Below are 26,075 nucleotides of genomic sequence, written 5' to 3' on the forward strand. Positions count from 1 at the left end.
AGGGGGGAGGGGACAGTGGGGAGAGGGATTTTCAGGAACTCCTATAAAGGACATATGGACAAAACCAATGGGGAGGGTGGAAGCAAGGGAAGGAAATGGGTTTGGCTGGGGTGGGAGGGAGTGGTGGGGGGAGAATGCAGACAACTGTAATTGAACAACAATAAAGTAATTAAAAAAAACCCCAAACTACAAAATATACCAAAGAAATGTTTACATATAGACACACACACCCCGCACGAAACTTTAAAAATTAATCTTTTGATTGATCTACTGTTTCTTATGATACCCTGGGTCAGGAAGGAAGTACTAGTCTTTTTCTTCTGAACTGGCTATAATAATCACCTATTGCTACATAACTGATTACCCCAAAACTTGGGGGTACAAAACAACCATAGACATTTGTCATTTCTAGCCATTTCTGTGGATTAGAAATTGATGAAGGGCTTAGTTGGGTGGGCTGGCACGGGGTGTCCCCAAATACTATCAAGATATTAGTTGGGGCCGCAGTCACCTGGAGGACTGACTGGGGCTGGAGAACCTGCTTTTAGAATGGCTCACTCATGCGAGTGGCAGGAGGCCTCAGAGCCTCTCCATGTGAGCCCCCTCATAGGCTGTTTGGACACCCTTCCGACATGGCAGCTGGACTCCACCAGTGAGTGATTCCAGAGAGTAAGGTGGCTGCTGTCCAGTCCTTTATAACTGAGCTTCAGAAGTCACATGCTGTTACTTTCACAAATCTTATTGGTCACACAGGTCAGCTCTGTTCAGTGTGGGAGAGGACTAGAGCAGAGCGTGAATACCAATGAGGAGGCTTTGTTAGGGATCAGCTTGTTGGCTATCACACTGGTCAAATCACACTAAGTCTGGTTCTGAGCCTCTAATAATAAACCAAACAAAGGCTATTGACCAACCAAAGCTATTAGGAGTCAGATATAGCCTGTGTAAGGTCAGAAACCTGAAACTACCTTCTTTCAGGAAAAACAATTGATGTAAATGATCATGTTGGCTCAAAAAAAAAATTTCAGGTGAAGATATCTTCACTTATTTGAAGGACTGTTACACAGAAGAAAGAGTAAATCTGCCCTGGCAGGTGTGGCTCAGTGGATGATGCACCGGCCTGCAAACCAAAGGGTTGCTGGTTCGATTCTCAGTCAGGGCACATGCCTGGATTGCAGGCCAGGTCCCTGGTTGGGGTGCGCGAGAGGCAACCACACATTGATGCATTGATGTTTCTCTCCCTCTCTTCCTCTCTCCATTCCCCTCTCTCTAAAAATAAGCAAATAAAAAATATTTTTAAAAAAGAGTAAACTTGTCCTGTGTTTTCCCAGAGATTGGAATGAGAATGAACAGATGAAGATGTATTGGATAACTCCTGCATTCCAGGTAATATTCAACAGCTTGGAATAAAAAGAAAACAGTCAAAACATAGTCCCAGACCTTAATGAATCTAGTTTTTGGGGATGGTAGAAGATCATAATAAAGTATGTGTGCATGTGCTCAATATGCTGCAGATAACTAATATAATTACTGGAGATGTTCAGTGGAGGAGGAAGCTCCACATGGTTTAGACTGAAGCACCATTTGGGAAGCCAGTGTGGACGAGATGACTCCTGTGCTCCATTCTGGTGTTATGAGCCCTTGATTTTAGGAGTGGTCTCCAGATTTTTGTGAATTTAAAAGATAGCAGTGAGGAAAAGCTAGTCCAACTTTATGTCCTATTGGCAGCATTGGTTTAAATCAGGTGAGCTGCCTTAGCTATTATTCTAGGGTAATGTGAGAGAATCCGCTGGGATTTTACAAATTTATTATAAAAATATTTGGAGACAGACCTTAAACTAAATCTGTATATACAGTAAGAAATAATCAAGGAAAAAATGAAAACAAGATGATTTCATAGATGAGGCCATGTATATAATATTTATAAAGCTCTTGCTGTATGCCAGGCACTGTTGTAGGGTATCGGGAAGACAGAGGGAGGTAATCTATTACCCCACTGGTGTTTAAGACTGTAGAACATAATGGTAAGATCATGGGTGATGAAACATACCATTTAGGCTCAAATTCTGGTTCCACCACTTCCTAGTTGTGTGGCTTTGGGCCAAGTTACCTAATTTCCTTTCACCTCTGTTTGCATATACGTGAAATAGAGTTGAGAAGAAGGGTATCTCTGTGATAAGGATGTTTGTGAAGCTGAATGGGTTGATATGTGTGAAGTGCTTAGAACAGTGCCTGGGATACTATCTTTTCTACATAACCACTTTTCTCTCTCTAACAAAATGCATTCCACCCTTGGGGAGATCTGAGTCAGTTTGGACCACCTTCTTTCCCTCTCCTGCAGTCACCACAGTGGCTGAGGTGACTCTGAAAGCAGAAGAGGACCTCTGCTGCTCCCCAAAGGCCCTTCACACCTTGCTTGCACTCAGCCTTTCCTTAGCCCCAGGGCACGGGAGCAGCAGCGCTGTTCTCCATTACTTATTCAGGGTGGGCCAAAGTAGGCTTACGTTGTGAATCCGTGAAACGCAGTTTATTCTCGCATTGTTATGTATTAATTATTGTAGTATTTTCCACACAAACAGCTGTAAACCCCACCCTTGGGTGCTGAGCACCACAGACTCTTAGGTTGGGACACATTGTGCAAATTTTAGGTTTAAAAAAGATTTTCAAATGATCACTGTGGGTTGAGAGGATTCATTTCTTTTGGGGAGTTGTACCTAGGAGGAAAGACCAAGTAAGCCATTTTATTTGTTTTCCCAGAGGACTAAGAAGTTTGAATTTCTCAGGACAATTGAACCCTCTCCTGATGCAATTTAAAATTCTTCTGCGTACTTAGGAAGGTGGTTCTCACAGCTGCCACTGAATACTCCTGAGGCCGTGTTTCCTAAAGCCACATCTACCTGTACATCTATCTGTACAACTTAGGTTCAAGAACATTAAACATCATACATTATCATTAGTAGTATTGTCCCCATCACTCTTGTTGGATATTAATAGAATAGTGTAATATAAAGAGAAATAGCTAACACATTCTGTATGATCACCAGATTTCAGGTACTGTATTCTAGATCCCATTCCATGTGCCTCTTTTTTCAGGAATTATATGCTAGACATGATCCCTCTCTCAACTAATTTCTTAGGTTGGCCATTCCTGTATCATAGGTTTGGTGTTAATTTAGACAAGACATTCTAGCAGGTGCATGTCTGGAGCTTTGATTTTTCACCAGAGACCTTAATTTCCCCAACCCAGAGTGCCAGGAAAAAACATTTCCACATAGTTCCCTTGAGCCCATGGGCAGAGCTTTCCTGGTTTCTCTCTTGCAGCCCATCCTGGTTGGTTGCTGTGGTCCTGCCTTGAACCTAGCCATGGCCAAGTTTTCTATCACAGCAGAAGCGTCAAAACTCCTTCCTTTAGCTGCTGGGACTGCCTTCTGGTGCAGTAGTCCTCCCACCCCCCAGCCCCACGGTGTAGTCTACGAGTCTATCCAAGCTTTGAGCTTTGTCTTTGCTTCTGGCGCTAAAAAATGTCTCTTCTCTTTTGAGTTCATTATTTACTGTATTACTATTTTTTAAGAGACTTTATTTTTCAGAGCAGTTTCAGGCTTTAATAAAAATTGAGATTGTACAGAGTTGCCTATACTCCTGCACACACTTTTCTTTATTAACATTTACACTATGTTTGCTAAAACTAATGGACCAATAGTGATATGTTAGTATTAACTAGAGTTGATAGTTTAGTCAGAGTTCCTTGGTGTTTTACTCAATTTCCTTTTACTGTTCCAGAATCCCATCCAGGATACCACATTGCTTCGGTTATGTCTCCTTAGGCTCCTCTGGGCTGTGACTGTCTTTCACTTTCCCTGTTTTTGATGGCCTCGACAGTCTTCAGAAGCCCGTACTCAGATATTTTGTAGGGTGCCTCACTGTTGGAACTCTTCTAATGTTTTCCTCATGATTAGAGTGGGGTTTTGGGTTTTGAGGAGGAAGATCAGAAAGGTTAAGTGCCATTTTCATCATCATAACAAAGGTAGACACTGCTAACATGATTTTTGACTATCGATGTTGACCTTGATGACCTGGCTGCAGTACTGTTTGTCAGGTGTTGCCACGGTAAGGTTAGTCTTCCCCCTTCTCCATATTGTACTCTTGGAAGGAAGTCTCTCTGCATAGTTCACACTTAAGAAGTGAGGAATTATGCTCCCTTTATTTCTGTTTTTAAAATGGTTATATTTGACCTAGGATTTCTATGTGTTTCTAGAGTTAAGGGGTTCTGTTGACTCTGCTGAATTGCTGATTGTATAAATTGAGTCCTTCCCCAGGATTTGCTATTCTCCTAAATACAGTGGACGCTATTGGTTCCTATCTTATGTCATCTCTGCAGCATCTCGCATGGACAATGACTACCTCCTCCTTTTACATGTTGATACCGCACTCTCATCTCTTTGGCTACTCCCTCTCAGTTTCATTTGTCATTCCCTTCTCCTCTCCTCCTCTCTAATCACTGAAATCCCTTCATCCTAGATGCATTTATCTCTCACTTTCTCCCTAGATTCTCTCTCCTCTTGGCTTCTGAGCCATCTTCGTCACTTCTATGGCTACCTTTACCATCTATGAGCTGATGGATCCCAAAGGTACTTACTTCCCACCAAGACTTCTCTTTTGAATCCACCCCCTTCTCCCTCTCTGTCCTATTTATCTATCTAGCCACCCACCCTCACATCTACCCTTCTATCTACCTAATATCTGGGTCTATCTACCTATGTCCTATTGGACACCTCCAGTGGGTGTCTCACATTCCACAAACTGAACCCACTATCTCTCCTAAACACCTGGGAGATCTTCAGATGTGGCTGAACTCAGGGGACTCAGCATGCTCATTAGGACAGAGTCATGTTTGCTTTATCCTTGGGCCTGCCTCCTCAGTGCTGGCATCATTCTCAAGCAGTTTCTACCATTACAAGGGCAACATTGTTCCCAGTCCATTCATAGAAAAACAGATTTTCCCTCTTTTCCCAGTAGTTCTATTAAAAGTCCTGGTATTGAATCTCATTGGCTGTATCTGAATTGTGTATCCATTCAAACCAATCACTGTGTCCCAGGGTACCCCGTGCTCCCTCATTTCCAGCCCTTGGTTTTTTGCCTGCTCTTGGAATTGGGGATGTGATCAGCTTAACCCAATCACATGTACTGAGAGTGGAGGAGATGTGATTTACAAATCATCTGGGGAGAGTGCATATGTGCTGCTTTCAGAAGAAGTAGAGGATGCATGCTGGGGAGGTTGCACTATTGGTCTCCCATTTGGGAGTTTTAAATACGTATCTGGTCCTGGATAGTGTGGCTCAGTGGATTGAGCGCTGGCCTGTGAACTGAAAGTTCTCTGGTTCGATTCCCAGGCAGGACACATGCCTGGGTTGTGGGCCAGGTCCCCGTCTGGGGGTGTGCGAGAGGCGACCAATCTCTCCCACACAGATGGTTCTCTCCATCTCTTTCTCCCTCCCTTCCCCTCCTCTAAATGTAAATAAATAAAATGTTTAAAAAATAAAATGCACATTTGATACTGTCATCACCTGGTTTCACATCCTCAGTGTATCTCCCTTACTTTTCGATGAACTATAGACTCCTCACCCAGGCTGTCAACTTTTACCAACGTCTTTGACCCCATCTCAGTTTGGCTTTGGTTTCAACTGATTTAGGCCATGTTCTTTTTCCCTCCGGGGTCTTTATTATTTTTTTTAAAGATTTTATTTATTTATTTTTAGAGAAGGAAAGAGAGGGAGGAAAAGAGGGAGAGAAACATCGACGGTTGTCTTCCACATACACCTGGCTGAGGACTGAACCCACAACACAGGCATGTGCTCTGACCCGGAGTCAAACTGGCGACCTTTCGCTTTGCAGGACAACATCCCACCAACTGAGCCACACTGGTCAGGGTGTCCCTCAGGGTCTTTAAACACTGCTATAGACCGAATGTTTATGTTCATTCAGAATTCACATGTTGAAATCTTAACCTCCAATGTGATAGTATTAGGAGGGTAGTATTTGATTAGGTCATGAAAGCAGAGAAAAAAATTTCTGTTGTTTATAAGCCACCCAGTCTATGGAATTCTGTTATAACAGCCCCAAACAAGTAAGACAAACATTCTGTTCTCCCCCACCCCCCCCCAGTGCCTGAAGCTTTGTTATGCCTTCTATTTCGCCTCCCTCATGCTTTTGCCCAGTCCATCAACTTAAATGGTATTTCTCCAGAAAAGAATTCCTGATTTCTCAGAATGAGTTAGGTTAACTGATATCATGGTCCCCTGCACTTCTCCACAGGACTGATCATAATTCCAATAGTTAATAATGTTTATAGTTCTGTTAGCCCTCCCTAAAGGACTTTATGCTTCATGAAGGCAGGGGCCCTGTTTTGTTTACTGCCTTATTACTAAACCCCAGTTTCTGGCACAGAATATGGCACCTGGGAATAATTCAACATATGCCTGTTTAATGAATGAGTGACTGAAAAAATGAGGGTTTACGTGCTGTCTTAGTCAGCTGTGACGGCCATGGACTGGGTGGCTTAAACAACAGAAATTTATTTCTCGTAGTTCTGGAGACTGGAAGTCCAAGATGAAAATGCCATCTCACTTGGTTCCTGGTGGGAGCCAGCTTCTGGCTTGCTGGTGGCAGTCTTCTTCCTGCGTCTTCAAACCAAGGGAAGCGTGGTAAGGAGAGCAAACTCTCTGCTCTCTTCTTATAAGAGTACTAACCCCATCCAGAGGACCCCACCCTCATGGTTTTATCTGAACCTAAGTACTTCCTCAAAGCCCTATATCCAAATACTATCACATTGCGGGGTAGGGCTTCCACATATGAATTGTGGGAAGACCCAGTTCAGGCCATAGCAATGCCTTACTTCATTTGACCCTTGATAACCCCATGAGACATAGGTTTCGATTTGGGATAAAGAGAAGGAAGCTTAGAAAATTAAATCTGCCCAGAGCCACTCAGCTAGGTAGTGACAGAACTCGGAAGTTTTCAAACCTAGGAATATTTGTCTTAAAAACAACTGAAGATTTGTTGCTTCATGAGGCCCCTGGGGTTTGGAGCCACCTTTATGGTTTGGAGCCATTTGGACTGGTGATAAAGGTGAAAGTGTGTGAAGCAGGAATGTGAAGGGGAACTGACAGAGGAGTCCATCCAGCAGAGGACAGGAGAACACGTGGACACTGAGGGAGAAATGCTGCGAGTGGGATTCATCCCCAGGAAGAGACTGGGGGAAGGAGTTTGACAGGAAACTGGAGACTGGAGGTTTGGGAGTGGAGGTTGAATTCTGATGTCAACATCTTCCCTCACCCACTGGGCCTTGTTCCCAGGTCCCACGCCTTTTTGCTGGCTGACAGCTTTTGTGTGTGTGTGTATGTAAGAGCAGTAAAAAGCAAAATAGGAAGAACAAAAATAAGGCAGACCCCCGCCTTGGGAGACACTAGGGTCTCTCAGATGAATAGATGTTAGATTGAACATTTCTCCCGTACAGAACCTGTGTTAAGATAAGGGTAAAGTTCGTGCAGTTCTCAGAGCCGAATTAACTCGTGATGTTCTGGAAATAGCACTAGTAACACTATACCCCAATGCAGTTAACATTTTTGAGATCCTTGTCTGGAGCAGGAACTGCTGAAGGTGCTGGAGGTTTAAGGAGCTGTGAGTTTCCTCTGCCCCTGGGAAATTGTCAATTGTGTGATAATTAGATATTTTGGGGCACCAGCTCCTTACCTTGGCCACTACTACCACAAAAGGTATGTAACCATGCCTGGCAAGACTGACCATCCTTCCTCTTGTTCCCTTTTCTCAACCTCCCACTTATAGTGGCTCCTTCAGCTAAGTGCAGCCACTGGCCTCCCGGTTCCTGCGAAGAAGAAAATTTAGGAGGCTTTGGCTTATCCAATGCACTGGAATTGAAGCCCTGAGTTTGACTATTAAATAGCCATTTGGCCATGATAAAGTCACATAGCATCTCTGAAACTAAGAAGTAAATCATATCCTCCTTAGTTACTTCACAGGGTTCTTGGGGAATATTAAATGATATATATGTACTTAATAAACAATAAAACATTACATCATATAAAAAACTGTACCGATCCTCATAGAGTTGATTGGCTGGATGGGGTGTTAGCGATCCCTTGTCACCACTCCATATTCACTGTGTGCCGGGCCTTTTCTAAACAGTTCAGTGGATACTATTACATCCTTATTTTACATATGAGGAGCAGAGAGGCTAAATGACTTGTTCAGGGTCACATGGTAAGTGGCAGAGCTGAGAATGAAGGCAGGCAGTCAGGCTCCAGAGTCCCTTGTTAACCAACAAACCAAGCTGCTTCCTGTGTGCCTCATTAGCACCTTCTGTATACTTTTCTGGGACCACTAAACAGAATTGCAATTGCTTTCCTTTGTGATAAATAAGCTACGGGGAGGCAAGGACTGTATCTCATCCACACACATGCAGACCCATGTGCACACAAACATACCTTGCACAGTGCCTGCCACGTCATCGGAGCTCAACAAATATTTGTCGAATGATTAAATGAATAAATGGCCTCTGGGGAGGTACACAGCAAGTCTGACACATCTGTGTTTTTTCTTCATCTTTCCTTGGCTATCTACGCTCATTTCCTTCAACCACTTCCAATAGGAGATTGTTTGGCATTTCTCACTATCCTCATTGCTCTCCTTTGCACTTTTTCAACTTCAACCCATCTGAAGTGAAGCGCTAGGGAGGGAACTTGGAGGACAGTCTGACTAGTGCTGGGTCCAGGATGGTTAACTTCTCCTGCGCCCACGTATGTGCTCAATATCCAAGACTCTTTTAGCAGCCCACTCCTGCCGCTGAACTGTTTTTTGGGGGGGCGGGGGGTGCCTGGGCAGGTTCTTGACTATCAAACCAAGATCCAAGGTGAATCTTAGGCCTTTACTAGTGGTCTAGCCAGGTTAAGAGGCATCCCTTAAACTTTTTCCTTCTTGCCTTGCCTCCCCTTCTTTTGTGGGCGAAGGAAAGGGATTAATTACGTAGGGTCTTCAAGGAAGAAAACAGGTTATGGTTGATGAGGGAGTTGATGCAGGAAACTGGATCTTTCCATCTGTAAACCAGAGAATTTATCAATGTTGTTTGATGGCACGCCTTCAGTGAGTTTTCTTTCTTTTGCGTGTTCACCGCCTAAAGTCAAGCCTCCTTCCATCACCATTTATCCCTTTACCCTCTTCTACCTGCCTGTGCCCCCTTCCCCTTTGCTAATCACCCTACTGTTGTCTGTGTCTATGAAGTTTATTGATTTTTGTTTTGTTTTGCTTTTTGGCTTAGTCCTTTCACTTTTTTACAGTGAGTTTTCTTGTAAGAAGCAAAAAGTATCAGCATCGTTAGCCTCACATATCGGACTATATTTAAGGGGATGGTGGGACAAGATGCTTGAATGTGGACATGTTTTGAAAAATTCTGTATTATAGTGGACAAAAACGTGTGCAGAGTGTCTGTCGGACTCCTCAAATTGGGTAAGTCAGACCCTGGCGCTCATCGCAGACTAAAAAACTGACAAAAAGCGGGATTCGATTGTTGAGCTGCCAAACAGACGCACAATACGTTCTCTATTGCCCCCCGGATTTTCATTTCCAGTTGTCTTGGTTAGAGATTACTTTGGTGCCCCACTGGCCGCTCCGAGCCCCGTTCGCGGAGTCACGGCAGTCCCCAAGTAGGTCGGCGGCCCGTTTGCCGGGCGCAGGGCCGCGCCGCGGGAGCGCGCCCCCGCGACCTCCGAGGCGGGTGAAGAGGAGGAAGAAGGCGGCCCGGGAGCGCGCGAGGCCTCACGGCCGCGCGCCCACGCACCCACCCACCCGCCCGCACTCCCGGGAAGTCTCGCGATGCCGTAGCCGGCTGCTCCCGCTGCGAGTGGCTCTGGCTGTTGCTGTGGTTGCCCGAGTTGCTGCGGCGGCGGCGGCGGCGGCGGGGCTGCTGGAGGTGCCGGCCCTTGGGCGGATGTTGACATTGTGTTGTTGTTACTGCTGACGGTAATGGCGGCGTCGGCGAGGGCCGGGATCCCATCGCCTCTGTAGCCTGTGTTGAGGCAGCCGAGAGCCAACTCCGGGGCCTCCGAGCCCGCGGCAGCGAATCCGCTCAGCCTCCGCCGCCTCGCCGCCCGTCTCCCGGCCGCAGTCCCCGGAGCGAGGGCCCTTTGGGCAGGGGTCTCGGAGGTTCAGGATGGCGGATTTCGACGAGATCTACGAGGAGGAGGAGGACGAGGAGCGGGCCCTGGAGGAGCAGCTGCTCAAGTACTCGCCGGACCCGGTGGTGGTCCGCGGCTCCGGTCACGTCACCGTGTAAGGCCCGGGGGAGGGCGAGGGCGAGGGCGAGGACGGGAGGTGCCGGGCTGGGGGCCGAGGGGCGCTTTACTCCTCGGGAGTCCCATTTTCCCGGTGCCCGTCTTACGTCCGGGGCCTAAGGGAAAGGAGACGACCAGGAAGTGAGAACTTGCTTTATTTTCGCTTGTTTCGTCCTCCGAAGTGGGGACCTTCCTCCCCAGCACCCCTTGTACCAGGCCCTACAGGCCTGGGGCGATGTGACGGATCCCGAAGGGAAGGTTTTTCTTTAGGGTCAGTCCTTCGGGACACCCCTTGAGCTTCGGGGTGGAAGTACACATTTATGAGGTCCCTCCCCCTGGTTTTCTCATCCAGTTACCCTGTGGTTCTCTCCGCGTCTGGGCCTTTGAGCCTAGTGACATGGCTTAGAGGCTAGTTCTGGGCCGCGTGAGACCCCAGTGGCAATCGGTAGCGAGTGGCTCACTGTCGTTGTGTCTGTGTAGTTCACAGATGCACAGGTCTTCCCAGTTTCTTGCAGAGTCAGTTTCTGCAGAACTGATGCAAGTTCCCGTAAGTGTGTATAGTGAAAATGTACAGATGAACGAATATTTAAGATACACAGGATATATGTGTGCAAATAATTTTAAAAAATCTGTGTGATGGCCCTGCTGCTGAGGTTACTGAGCGTTCTCTGTAATGTAAGTCCCTCTTTTGGGCATGAACTCTGAGATGGTTTCTTCCTTGATAAGGGTTCTTGTAAGTCTGATTAGCAACCCTTAAAAGTCTGATATTATTCAGACAGTAAGAAATGAGAGCTTTCCGAATGGTCATGACTAATAAAGGAATGTGAGGACTTGAACCAAATAAATGAGCTGTCCGGAAGCAGGAAGTTTTGTAATGTTTCACTGAGAAGTCCAGAGTTTTATACAACTTGAACTGTTTTTACTCTTTTTTTCATTTTAGATCTGTCGTACAAATTGTACATCAGATTTCTGTGCTTGTCAGATATTTCCACCCTTCACATTTGTAGTAAATTAAAAGGGCTAGCAAATCTGAGACTAACAGCTTTCATTGTACGTTGGGATAGGGTGACTGGAATGTGCAATGAATAACTTTCAGTGAAACAGTAAGACTTCTTATATGAGATTGTCAGCAAAATCCTTGCATTTGTTAGTACATGGTGTGACCAGCCGTATTGCTGTTTGGGTATGCTTATATAGTGCTTTCATTTCTTTAGCCCTTGTTAGTTGATATTCAGGTGATTTAATAGGGTAAAAACACTGCATAATCTCTCACAGCGCCATGAAAAGACAATGGAATTTATCACCACAATAGCAGTTACTTAGTGTTTTAACTGTCATCACCAGCAAAATTAAGAATTATAACCAACTATCATGGATATTAAATCTCTCTTGAATATATTTCACAAAACTTTTTTAGTCTCATAACTAGCCATTTAATTTTTGGCTTGATACTTTTACATTGTTTTACACCTAAGGAGAATGTGGCTGCTTAAAGAAGGGATTTTCAAACTTTTTTATGCTATCTGCCCATCTTCCCCCTACATTACTCATGTCAAAAAAAAAAAACCTGGCAGAATTTTGTTATTTAAAAAGGTGCAGCTGTAGTTGTCATATTTCTCTTTAAAATTTTTTTTTTTTATTTACTGATTTTAGTTGGGGGGGGGGGAGAGAAACAGACAGACAAAGATTTGTTGTTCCGCTTATGTATGCAATACAACCTTGGTGTATTGAGACAGTTCTCTAACTAAGCCACCCAGCTGGAGCTGCTTTCTCTTTTTAAGGAAAAAAAAAGCTAAGCACTTTGTTGGGTAAGTGGAAAATATAGTAGGCAAAGTGTTCGGAATCAAATAGGTGGTGAGTTAATTTGACTGTAGTTGGTCACTTAGAGAGGTGAACTAGGCGAGGGAGAACTACTAGGGGTTCTCAATCTTAGCTGCCCATTGGAGTCACCTAGGGAGACTTAAACCCCGCTTTTTCCCCACGCCAGGCCCATTGAAAGCCAGGTATCAGAGTGAGGGCCCCAGGCATGGATAGTTTTTGTTTTTGCTTTTGTCTTTTTAAAGTTCCACCAATGATTTTTATGTGTAGAATTGCAAACCACTATTTCAGGGCAGTATAAGGAGGGACTACATGCCACCGGTAAACAGTATTCCTTTCCACCTTGAGAGTTGGTATTTCTGTGATTTCCCTCAACCACTTCCCTTTCTCTCCTGTTACCATGGTTTTAAGTTCTTGGTTGAAATCTGCAGTTGGCCAGCTCTTGGGTAAACTATCTATGCCTCTTCAGTTACGCTAGGGGTAGTTACAGACCCTAACTTCTAAGATTATTAAGGATTAAAGGAGTCAGTACTTGCAAATAATTCATCACGTTGTATGGTCAATAAATATTATGTGCTCAATAAATATTAACCTTTATTAATTATTCTCCACACGTACAGTGATCCACTTTGAGAAGCAAAAGTGTAAAGCACAGTACTGAGAAATCTGAACTGCAGTTTTCAGACCCAACAGTGATTCACTTTAGTCTTAGTTTTCCATTTCTAAAAATTTGCATGAGGTTAAATTATGTGAAGTATTCTGATGAGCATTATTAAGAATATCTCTGCACTGAGAACCTAAGCCTGTTTTGTGGTGACCTAGGTAAGTATAGTAATAGTAATACAAAACTTTTTTTTACCTGACTCTGTCTTGCATAATCCACAAGCCCACTATGCCAGTGGGTAGCCCAGAGGGTACCTGCTTAAGGGTTACTATAACTGTGGAGCATGTTCCGTTTTTTCTGCCTTTAAATATAAAAGGGAAGAGCTATTAAAACAGTTATAGTAAGACTGGTTAAACTTAATAACTGCTACTGCTCCTACCCGCTTCCGTAAAACTAAGGAGCAATCTTTTCTTACCAATTTGAAAGTAAATGATAGTGTTTACTGAATTTTGTGTAATCCTGATCAGTTGGAAAATCCATATGTGTTTTTCACATATCTCACTTTTGTGTAAACCTTTATAGCTGAAGATTTCTAATCTTTCCCCTCTACTTTAACACATCATATTATAACATTTTATTTTAGAAGTCACTGTATCCTCAAAATAAATGATTTGGTATGTTATTATAGTGATGTGAAAAACTAAATTACTTTCCATTCTGTACTACACAGGCAGGTCTTGGTTAATCTTGGAATATAATCAGATTTTTGGGACATAAGGATATAAAAAGTATAATTTGCCTAAACAGAGTCTACTTTAATGTGGTTTTTACTATAAATATTTTCTTTTTTTCTAAGATTTTTAAATTTATTTTTAGAGAGAGGGGAAGGGAAGGGAAGGAGAAAGAGAAGGAGAGAAACATCACTGTGTGGTTGCCTCTTGAGCACCCCCTACTGAGAACCTAGCCCACAACCCAGGCATGTGCCCTGACTGGGAATCGATCTGGCGTCCCCTTTGGTTCTCAGGCCGGCACTCATTCCACACCACCCAGGGCTAAATATTTTCATATTGACCCCAAATCATACTTTGTAATTACATCAGGATCAGTATTCTTTCTCAACATTCTTTGGATGAGTATTATAATTTTCTTGTTAGAGTTGCATGTAGTAATATGAAGCAATATGGCAGCTCAAATAGGAAGAAATTTTGTGCAGAAACATGTTGTGACAAAATCATATTTGAAGGAAGAGAGGGAAATGATGTTCCTATTATATTAAAATATTTATGTACATGTAATTTAAAAGGTTTGCTTTAAAATTACATGTACATGTAATTACACACTTCACCTAAAGTAGGTTTCCTGTTTGTGTGTTTGTGTGTGTGTGTGGTGGGGGTCACATTTCTCATGTAATGAAGATGAGGAAAAAAGCAATTAACTTACTAAGTAATATTGGCAGAGGGTTAATATTTTAGAATGATGGAGTTCTTTACCCCTTAAAGTTGTACAAAATGCAGTAATCATTTGTTGAAGACGTTGATTTTTCACAATGATAAAGGATGTGTTAACCTAAAAATTAGAATTTAAAACTAGTTTTGGACCAGAATTTCCTAGCTAATCTACAGTTGTACATGACACTATTTGTTCCTTTTTGCTTCATGACCTTCTATATTAGAATCAGACTTGGAGCTTCTCTGATGTTTGATTTCTAGACATTAGTCCTGGGCCTAAGCCCTTTATAGAGCCATGTTATTTTGCGGAGGATTGTTTCTAATGTTATTCTTTTCTAATTTCACTAAATTATCATGTTCTCACTTCTGAGGTGTAATCTTCCTGCCATTGCCACAAATCATTCCTCACCCTTCATCAGTTTTTTATCAATGGCCGAGGGACATCACTCTCTTTGCTTGCCTTCATCTCAGGCATGCTGTGGAAAATCGGAAGGTTTAGAAATGTGACTTGAAATTAAAAAAATTTGGAAACTGATTTGGAGTACAATAGGATCTTTGCATAGGAGATATCACAAGAACACCTTAGTATTTATTGAACTTTATAATGGTAGAGTCAATAAAAAATTGTACGTCTTAAAGTGTATCAGTATTTCAAGACTGCCACTAGATGCTGTGGGAAGTGACAAGAGACCTGAACAAGATTGCCCTAAATAACAGAACCACTTCGATTAAACAATTTTAGCTTCATAACTCCCACCTTCTTTTTTCCCCAGCCAGCATAATATGTAAGGCTTACTCCATTTTTAAATAATAACCTTTTGTTTTGAGATTTTTGAAGACCTTATTTATTTTTCTCTACAAGGCTGTGAAGTTGTTTGAGGTCAGGGATTGTACTTACTGGTCTTTATTTCTCCACTACTTAATATGCTGTCTTGAATATTATAGGTCCTGAAATGTTCTCTGAATAAATGAGGTGATTCCATACATCTTTGCATCTTGTCAGAATTGCCAAAGGAGTAACTGTTTCTTCCCTTTCTGTGCCTCCTAATGAAGGGAAACAATGTTTTACATTGGAACTCTTATAAAATCACATTCAAAGATAAATGGCTCCTCTTTTTAAAAAATTGATATTTGTGAGGAAATTGTCAAATTAAGATAAGACTTTATTTTCTTAGAATATTTCTTAGTTCTTACAATTTGAAAGGTAATTAGTTTGATTTATAATATAGTATTGAAAATACCTTCGATAATACAAAGAAAAAAGTGCTAAACATTTTATTGGACAAACTACTAAAATTTGTCAATGGGTAAACTCTCTTGAAGAAATGAGAAATATAGTAGTAAATTGTAGTTTCCAAATTTTGCCCTTAATATTTGAATTTGAAATTTGCATGGTGTTCAGTGGAATCTGTTCAGGGTTGGACTCCTGGCTCCCAGTGGATGTGAACTTGACCAGTACTTAAAATCTGATGTGCCTAGCTAAGTGAAATCCAGGGACTAAATGGTAAATTACATGATCAATTATGATAGTAAATAATCAAATGCTGCTATTAGTCTAAAAAGAAAATACTACTGTACATAATATTACTCCAAAGAATAATATTTTTAATTTGAAAGCTGCTCTTGAATTCCAACTTGAGTTTATATTCCCAACAGGTTAAAGGCCAGGATATTAAATCAATTATATATCCAGAAGGGTATCTTAAGACTCTGTGGTATCTATGTTTGGTTTAGCTTTCTAATCTATAAAACTAAGATTTGACTCTCAGTAAAATTAAACTTGAATTGTAGTAACAGATGCCCTTAGACATCCTTACTCTAGTATGTTCTGTATAAGATTTTTTGGCGGCTTTTCGTTATTTGTTTTAGAATCAATTTATAAAATCAGATCTTACACCAGTGTTTTCATGTTCATGCAGTATAGCTTAATCCCAGTACAAGATTTCTGAAATTAGCCTAATGATCAATCACTAGGGCATTTTAAAAAATACGGCTTTTAGGTTCTTATCCCAGACATCCTCAGTCAGAATCTTCAGGCAAAGAGCCTAGGAATTTTTATTGTTACTAAGAGCTTAGGTGATTCTCACATCAGACACATTGGGAAAGCAATGGGTGGTCCTGTGGGAAGAGTGTGGTACCTGATGCCCAGCAGATTGGTTTCAGTGCTCAGCTACTTCTTAACTGGAACCTAACTGTAATTAGCTTTGCTGAACTTCATTTTTTTCATCTGCAAAAGGGGAATGCCTACCTCAGAAATCAGGTGTGAAAGTCAGAATTTATACAATGATCTGGACCCATATAGTAGGCATTGAGCAAATTATTGTCACTTAATTTTGATGTTTATCCCTTCATGCATATTTTTTGGTTAATTTTTACTGTTTTCTTGGAAATCAGTACAAAATATGACATATATTTCCTGCTTTAAAATAAGATTTTGAGCATAAATCAGAATTAACTGATTGAGTGTAGGAAACATTCAATCAAAAGCAGATATTATCAGGTTGGTACACAGTGATATTCTTAAGGTATTTTGGGGTTTGAGGATCTCTAAATGTTACTTTTTTTTGAGTTTTTCATGTGTGGGTTTTGCTTTCTGTTTACCTTCTTTTCTTTCTATCTAATTCATCAGCTTTAGGTTGGAAATGAGACAACTGACCTTATTGGAACTATATATAAGGAAAGAGAAGTTGGTTCTGAGTGCTGGATTTAGATGTTTGAATTTTAATACTTGGGTTTTAAGGTATTTGTTTCCTCAGAGTACTTTTTTACTTAATCCTTCGTTATCAGCTGTCTTGTTGATGTTTTCAGATAAGTAGTTTAACAAATAATCATTAAATTTTATGGTAGGTATCATGTGAGGCTCTGGGTATATAATTACGGATGAAACACACATAGTTTCTCTACCCTTGTGGGACTTACCCCTAACAGATAAACTGTGTCAGAAAGTTACTGTGAAGGAGGCCAAGAGAGTGCTGTGATTGAAAAACATGTGAGGAGGGAGAGCTCTGAGGAGGTAACTTTTAGAAAGGATGAAAGACTCCTGGAGAACAGCAAAATAAGGCTGGCTTGCCTGAGCGGCTGAAAAGGCTGTCTCTGTATTGCGGCTGGGGTATAGTGAGCAAAGGGGATAGATAGTGCCTTGAGATGAGGTCGGGTAGCTCGGTAGCAGTCGGAAAAGGTTGTAGGGGGTTGAGACCGAAACTGGGGAGAGTCGTTCGGAGGCTGTTGGAACAGTCTAGATGAGACGTGGGAGTGACCGGGTCTAGGGTGATGGTCTTTATGTGAAGGAGGTGGGACGGTTTGGGCTGTGAAGCCATGACGTTTCACAACTTCTCTATGAGGTGTGGGAAACACAGCAGTGGCTACTTTTGCCATCTCATTCCTTAGTTGTGGGGTGTTTGTTTATTTTTGTTTTTGTGTTGGCTGTGTGGAGGGTGAGGTCAAAGAACTGTGGCAGCCCTTACTGTTGACTGAAGACTGTCTTGATGACACACCTGCATTTCCTGTTCTGCTGCCACAGGGCAGCTAGCATGCGGGGGCGGGGGGGGGGGAGAGGGGCCCACGCATGTGTCAGACGTGGAGAGGGGCTTTCCCACACGTCAGAGATTTGGGACCTTTGTAAAGTGGTATCTGTTAGCTACAAGATGTGTGTTGTTTGACAGTGACCTGTTCATCAGATTCCAGGAAAAGGTTGTGGGTTTCTTTCTTTCTTTTTTTTTTTTTTTTACATCTTTACACTTAAAACTGAATTGTGTGCACTAGGGCTAAAGTTTCCTCACAAAGTCCTGGAAGAACTGATTTTTTTCCTTAAGCTTTTTTTCGTCCTACCATATGAAGTTTAGTAGAGTTGGTTGGACTTTGGTGATGAATTCGATAGAAAGCAAAGAAGGTAACCTATCATTGTTTTTCGATTGGTAGGTGAATGTGTGTGCAGTGTGTCCTGCGAGAACTCCTTGTTTATTCTCTTTGATCCTGCATCGTGGTTACAGGAGTCCTTGTTTAGTCCAGTGAAGGAGTTCCTATGTACCCAGCCTTCCTTCTCTGCCCTTTCTCAACTATTCAATTATAAATGTTACTTGACATTGATGTTTTTGGTAGTCTATACTATAAATCAGTTCAACTATATGTTATTCCTTAAATGAATATAATTTATCATCATTGTATTGCTCATGAGATATGAATTTGAGGAATATTCTAAAATATATATAAAGTAGATGTACAAATATTTTGTTTTAGTCTGTACAGATAAATTTAAAGTAGTTGACTTGGCCCAAGTGCCCATCAATAGACTAGTGGATAAAAAAGTTGTATGTATATACAACAGAATATTACTCGGCCATAAAAAAGAATGAAATCTTTCTATTTGTGACAACATGGATGGACCTGTAGGGTATTATACTAAGTGAAGTAAGTCAGAGAAAGACAAATACCATAGATTTCACTTATATGTGAAATCTAAAGAACAAAATAAGTGAACGAAATAGAAACAGACTCATAGATGTAGAAAACAAGCTGATATTTGCTAGAGGGAAGGTGGTGGGGGCCTGGATGAAAAAGGTGAAAGGGTTAAGAAGTAAAGATTGGTAGTTACAAAGTCATCACACTGATACAAAGTACAGCAGAGGGCACAGGTGGCAAACACAAGGCCCATGGGCGCTCCACCTTGTTTTATCCGGCCTGGCACCTTGTTTCTACCCGGTGGCAGTGCCGAGCTCTCACTGAACTGTTAAGGAGTAGTTACATTTATACAGTCCTAAAATTACATTCGGCCCTTTGAAGGCAACCCCAAGGCTAATGTGGCCCCCAGTGAAAATGAGTTTGATACCCCTAGCATAGGGAATCAAGTCAATAGTACTGTAATAAATATGTATGTTGTCTGGTGGGTACTTGAAATATCAAGGGGATCACTTTGTAAATTACATCATTGTCTAGCCATTTTATGCTGTACACCTAAACTAAAATATTAAATGTCAACTGTAATTGAAAAATAAAATAAAACAAAGTAGTTGAGTTGGATTAGTTGAATCCCCATATCATCAGAAGTAAATACTATGAAGTTTAATCAGTATATGGTTATATAACTTCACTGTTTAACAATATATGTAATCATCTATTAATACTTGAAAATATAATCTTATGATATTAATAAACCCAATGCTAGTATATTATATTTAGAACTGTGTATAGTGATGAGGTTTATGATAGTGTGAATATAATACATGATTTAAATAATTTAAGTCTTTGATTTCACTAGTTTATGAATGAGATTGTACTTTCACAGAGCCAGATGAACTCAAACGTTTGAGAATTTGTTCACACAGTTAAAATTTTTAAGCTTGTTCTGAGACTAATATAAATATGTCCTTAACTCCAGGGGTTCTGTATACTTTGGGTAAACATAATGTACTTTCAGTTCCAGCCTTTCCTCCTTGAGCTACATTGATATTCAAATTAAGGCAGCCAAGTTTATTGAAAGCATGATTTTTATGCATTAAAATGATTAATTCTGTAGTTGTAGCATCATCTCCTACAATAGCTAAGCAGCTGATTCCATTGAGCTCATAGTTCAGCATTAGGAAATAAGGGCTGGTACCACCTGTAAAACCGAAGATAAAATTTTGTGAGTCTCTGGAATTGTGCAGGTTGAATGTCTCAGAATCCAAAATATCCACAACTGAATTCATAATCTTCCTCCAAATCAGCTTCAAATGTAGCCTTCCCATTCTCAGTTTATGGCAGATCTGGCATCCTGCTTGCTTAGATTAAAAAATATTTAACGCATCCTTTATGTCCCCTTTCTCTTCACTGCATTCATCTGTCAAGAAATTAATCTGTTGGCTCCATCTTGAAAATATATTCAAAATCCAACCACATTTTACCATCTCCACTGCTGGTGTGAGTTGTCATTGGCTATTTTGGCCCTCACACTTAATACTTTTCTTCTCCCTGCTTCTACTTTTCCTCAGTCTTTATAGTACATCTGCCACAGTGATCCTTTTAAAATATAAATCAGATCATGTCTTCCCAAAGCTCCCCCTCTTCAGAGTTAAAGTTCCTTTTAGCTGCCTGGAAGAGCCTAACTGATCTGGCCCGTCATTACTCCTCTGACTTCTTTTCTGCTATCCCATCATTTGTTCACCAAACTGTAGCCACACTAGCCTTCTTTCTATTCCCCGAATTATTCCAGGCACACTTCTAGCTTCGGGGTTTTGCACTGGCTGGTTGTACTTTCTGGAATATTCCCACCAGATATCCAGATGGCTAGCTTTTTCACCTACTACAGATCTTTCACAATTACCATATTTTGCCATGTATAATGCACACTTCTTTTTTTGTCCAAATTTGTGAGGGAAAAATAAGGATGCACATTATACATGGGAATTAGTAAGAAAACATGGGTGCACATTATACCCGGCAAATTACGGTATCGTTCTTAATGAGTCCTACCCTTCTCGCTATTTAAAATTAAAATTCATTTACCTACTCCTTATTCTGTGCTAACTTTTTTTCATAGTGCTTCCTCTGTCAGCACGTGAGATGTGCCAGACTTGATAGAGGGCTCAAACTTTTGAGAACCTTTTCTTGCAAAGAGAAAAACGGATACTTTTTTTGACAAGAATAAAGTTTAAAATTTTTTCTCCTGTGTTATAGCAGTTGTCCTACCTATAAAATGTGAACCCAGCGAACCCTTGCTAATTTTTTTTTTCTTAAAAACTTCGGGATGGTACTTGGCCCCTGGGTCATATAAGACCCTGAGAGGCCAGTTGTCTTCTCTGAGGCACATAAAACCAGAAGGGAGTTTTGCTTTCCTAAGATAACGGACTTAGTTGATACTGAACCAGGATTGGAAATCGGGCATTCTGTTTCCCCCTTGTGCTGCCCTTCCATCTGTACCTCAGTAACTGCCTTGTGCTTTTTAACCTTTGACTCAGCTGCCTGGATTCCTGACCCAAAGTGCTTGCCCGTATGAGCCACAAACTCTTTAATATTGCCTGGCTTTTCTGAACCCAGCACCTCTTTGTGTACTTGTTTCCTTAATACCACCCCCTTGAAGAGTTTGGCAGAGAGTTGGAAAACTCTTGCCAGTTATCATTAACCGATTTGATCGTTGGCTGTTATATTTGCTAAGCTGTTTGAAGATGGTATTTATGAAGTCATTGAAATCTAGACTTTCTCTAATTTGCCAAGTTATCCATATTGGATATTAATTGATAATATTGCCCACTTTATTAGAAGGATAATAACCATAATAAAAACACAGCAAACATTTATGTTGTTTTATAATAATAAAAGCAGTTACAACATACAGGGTTTATACCATGCACTGAGGGTGTTTTATGTATATCAGCTCATTTAATGAGTTGTGCCAATTATCCCTGGTGTATAAATGGGGAAACTGAGGCTCAGAAAAGCTAACTGACTTGCTCAAAGTGACATGTCTAGTAGATGGCAGTGACAAGATTACATTCCAGGAAGTCTAGCTCCAGAATATCGTTGCTTAATTGCTTCTTTTGAAAATACAAGAACCAAAAGCAGCAAACTTATGTGCTCTTTTTCATTCATCAACACAAAAATCCTTTGTATTTTGGGATTTTAGGTACAAATGTGAAAGGTCAAAAACATTTTTTTCTAGATCCATATGGGAATGTTAACATTTGTTATGTATTAGTTTTAATTTTATAATTTGTTTGATGGAAAAATTTTTCTCTTCATTTCTCAAATATTTTTTCAATTTATGAAGTTTCTAGTTCAAGAAGATAAACATTTCCTATGCTTACAGAGAAAGTTGTTAGAGGCATTGTTCTGTAGTAGAAATTACCCTGGGCTTGGACTCAAACGGAGTAAGGCCGTAGCCTTGATTGACCCTGCATGTGCATTAGCTTTGAGACCCACGTTACCTGCCTCTTACGCATCAGTTTCTTCATCTGTAAAACGAAATGTTTGGACCAAAGACCTTTGTAGCTCTCAGATTTGGAGATTCTAATGTTGTGGGATTAGAATTTTTTCCTCTTTAATTTTCTTTTAGAAAATATTTCATTTATTAATTTTTAGAGCAGGGGGAGGGAGAGAAACATCGATGTGAGAAACATAAATTGGTTGCTCCTTTTGTGCACCTCAACCTGGTACTGAACCCTCAACCCAGGCATATGCCCTGACTGGGCATTGAACCCGAGACCTTTTGCTTGCGGGACGACACCCAGCCAACTGAGCCACACCGGTCAGGGCTTTTCTCTTTAGTTTCTAAATTCTTTATATTATACGTAATATATATTTAAACAAACTTCAAAAATCCTTAAAAGTACTCTCAGATATACTCTAAAACTAGTAGAATTATCTTGAAACCTAGACATGTTAACATTGCCGGTTATTATTTCCTTTATCTCACCTATAAATTATTCCTATAATTTCCTTGATCTGACCTACAAATAAAAAGAAAACCCCTTTAATTATCTGTTTTTTTTCTTCAGGCTTAATCTTTTTCCTAATTATAATGAAGTACATAAAGATTATTTAAAAATTTGGAAGTAGCTCTGGCTGGTGTGGCTCAGTGGATTGAGTGCCAACCTGCGAACCAGAAGGTCTTAGGTTTGATTCCTGGTCAGGGCACATGCCTGGGTTGCAGGCCAGGTCCTCAGTGGGGGTGTGTGAGAGGCAGCTGATCGATGCACTCTCACACATCGATGATCCTCTCCCTCTTTCTCCTTTCGGTCTCCTCTCTCTAAAAATAAATAAATAAAATCTTTAAAAAAATTTGGAAGTAGTACTTTCCAGTGAAGCAGAAAATAAACCATCTGTAATCACCAAGAGGCAATGGTCATTTAATATTTTTATTCCTAGTCCTTATTAAAATTTTTTTCTAGAAATCTTTAGTTTACAATAGTAAGATATGTAATTGTAAGATATAGTAAGATATGTTATTGTAGAAATTTTAGAAAATATGAAAATGTAAAGAATGAGGTATCACCCATATGTGTATTGGCTAGGGTTAACAATTTGATGGATTAACTTTTTGGTTTTTTTTCTGTGTATGTAAATATTTTTATTAAAATGATCGAGAATATACTTACACAGTGTTTTATATTCTACCCTTTTCATTTATCATATTGGGAATATATGCCCATATCATTATGGGTTCTTAAAAAGTGTTATATATTAGGCTCTATTAGATTTCAAACAACAGAACCACCAGTGGAGCCTTAAGCAGTGGAAATTTATTGTAACAATGTGTGGATACTAAGGAAGACAGGAAGCTTTGCCATTGTACAGCTGGCTTCAAGGAGACTGATGATGAACTTACTCAGTCATTTTTCTCAGCAGTATGTGTCCTTTGCCCCCTGGTCTAGTAGCTTGTCACAGTGACTTACCTACTTTTAGTTATAGCTGCTGCTGTTGCAATGTGAACCGGCGGACTGCTTTTTCCCTCTACCTCATAGTTTCTGCCTATTATTGGCTTCAACTTAGTCTTGATTGCTACTTATTTATAGCTTTATTGTATCTTGGCTTCAGCTAAACTTCATGTAAGCATCTGCGGTCTTTTATTTTATACTTCAAGAGGAGTATCAGGTAGAATTAATGTCCAAGTTGGGTAGGGCTTTTGGCCCCTGCCATGCCATATGCTGCTGTTCTTCAAGCAGAAGCCCATTTGTGTTCTAATTTGCCAGAGCACAGGGAGCTGGTAGTTGGGCACTCAGAGTAACAGATTATTCTATACTACACATTGTTTTGAGCTGTGTAGTATCCTTTTAGATTGATGTATTGTGATTAATTTAATACAAGTGCAGGACATTTTAAAACTTTCAGTGTTAAAAATAGTATCGAAACCTAGCAGCAAAGAAAATAATCACAGAGCAAACCACGTTGAAATAGTCAAGATTCTTGCAGGTCGGGGTTTAAAGGGCAAAATTCACCATGAGCTCCAAATATATTTTAATTTAAAATAACAATGCTGTAGTGAATTCTAAGAGACATTAATATATGAGGCATACAAGGAACACAGAAGAAATAAAAATGGAAGTAAAAAAGGACTGGGCTTGAACTATAGAAAAGGTTGAAATGCATTCAGGAAAACTATTGATCGGTGAATCTAAAACTCTCTGTTTACTTATGATAAAATACCTAGTTAATACCAAATAAAAGATTCAAATAGGAAAAAATTATGATAATGTGTATTATAAAAATGCATTTAAAGTATTTACTTAGCAACTATTTACATCTGCTGAAACAAGATCCCATTTTAAGAAACAACAAATGAAACGAAATATCTTAATGCTCTCTTGCCAGAATTGCACTGCAGAATACTTAGTTCTTCATTAACATATCTGTGCCACTATAATTATTTTCTGTGGATGCATTTCTAGAAGTAAAATTACCAAAGGGTATGAATATTTTTTTAAAGACTACATGTCCTTGAATATTATTTTGTAAGCTTTTTTCCTTTACAGTTAAGATAATGGTATATGTACTCTTCTGTATTATTTGTTACTTAACAATATATTATATATACTTTCCATGTTGTTTGCAAATTTCATTTTTAATAATTGTATAATATTCCGTTATACTGAGATACTGTAATTTACTTAATAGTCACATAATGTCATTTTATTTCTGTATCATTTGGGAGAACTTGTTTATGCATATTTTTTATTTACATTTGAGATTTTTAAAAAATATTTATTTTTAGAGAGGGGAAGGGAGGGAGAAAGAGAGGGAGAGAAACATCAATGTGTGGTTGCCTCCAGAACCACCACGCCCCAGGGACCAGTCCGCAACCCAGGCGTGTTCCCTAGACTGGGAATCAAACCGGTGACCCTTCAGTTTGCAGGCCAGTTCTCAGTCCCCTGAGCCACAGCAGCCAGGGCACATTTGAGATTATTTTTAGGCTAGATTTCCAAAAGGAAATTACCGAGAAGGTATAAATATTGTTAATGTCAAATTGATTTTTGGAATAGTTGTAATAATTTATGGTTTCACTGACAGTACATAATATTTTCCATCTTAAGATTTTCTTATCAACATAAAATATTTGTTTTATTTTACTTATTAGTCTTTGTAGATAACTGAATTACAATGTCACCCACCTCAAATCATACCTTTTGGAATTAAGTGCTACTTCCAGTCTTGTGTATTAATAAAGTTAGGCTATTAGGTTTGAGGGGAGTTCACCTTCCTGCTCCGCTGCTCTTCTTTCAAGCATATCAAATCATCATTTATAAGATGAAACTTGGCCTTTCCACTACTGTCCAGGGCTAATTGTACTTCGGCTTAGAAAAATGTAAATTATTTTTACCCGATTTTAAAACTAAACTTAAAGGTTCATAGTGTATAAAAAGAGTACCTTATGATGCTCTCAAGTTAAGCTGAAACATACCGTGTATCTCATTTTCATTGCTAACAAACCCCACCTCCTGCTAAACTTAAGAAAAAGAAAAAAACCCTCCCAAAGGGAACTAAGTAGTATCAGAACTAAGTAACTAATATCACATTAAAATGATTAAAGGTAACATTTTATAGTTAATACTAACAAACATGAAATGTGGTTTTTCTCATCCACTTAATAAAATAAGATGGTCTTATAAAAATTTATCTGACAGTATTGCTTTGGTTGACCTAGAATTTTTTTTAAAAGGCTTTATCAGAACTGAAAGACATACAGCAAAGGAACTTTTTGCTGTTTATAAGTCATTCACCACTCTGATACTTAAGCTCTCTGCTAGGAAAAAGCATGGTATATGGAGGTGAACACGCTGAAAAGAACTGTTTTCCATTGTTGAGAGCAGTCTCATCAGTAAAGAAATGTTGATTAAAGCCTGGATTGTAGTAGTTTGAATAATGAATGGGAGATGAGATTAAAGATAGTGAATGTAG

The 26,075-nt window shown here is 40.2% G+C and overlaps 1 protein-coding gene across 2 annotated transcripts in view; it reads left to right on the forward strand.

The window, feature by feature from the left end:
• Positions 1-9,862: 9,862 nt before the first annotated feature.
• CHIC2 (cysteine rich hydrophobic domain 2) overlaps positions 9,863-26,075 on the forward strand; it is a 40,188-nt gene continuing 23,975 nt past the window's right edge. For both annotated transcript variants that reach the window (XM_024573922.4, XM_024573924.4), the window contains exon 1: positions 9,863-10,338. In XM_024573922.4, coding sequence (XP_024429690.1) covers positions 10,220-10,338 — 119 coding nt within the window. In that variant the 5' untranslated portion in view covers positions 9,863-10,219. The remainder of the gene's footprint in view (positions 10,339-26,075) is intronic.

The sequence above is a fragment of the Desmodus rotundus genome, chromosome 4 (genome assembly GCF_022682495.2).
Source record: "Desmodus rotundus isolate HL8 chromosome 4, HLdesRot8A.1, whole genome shotgun sequence".
NCBI lineage: Eukaryota > Metazoa > Chordata > Mammalia > Chiroptera > Phyllostomidae > Desmodus > Desmodus rotundus.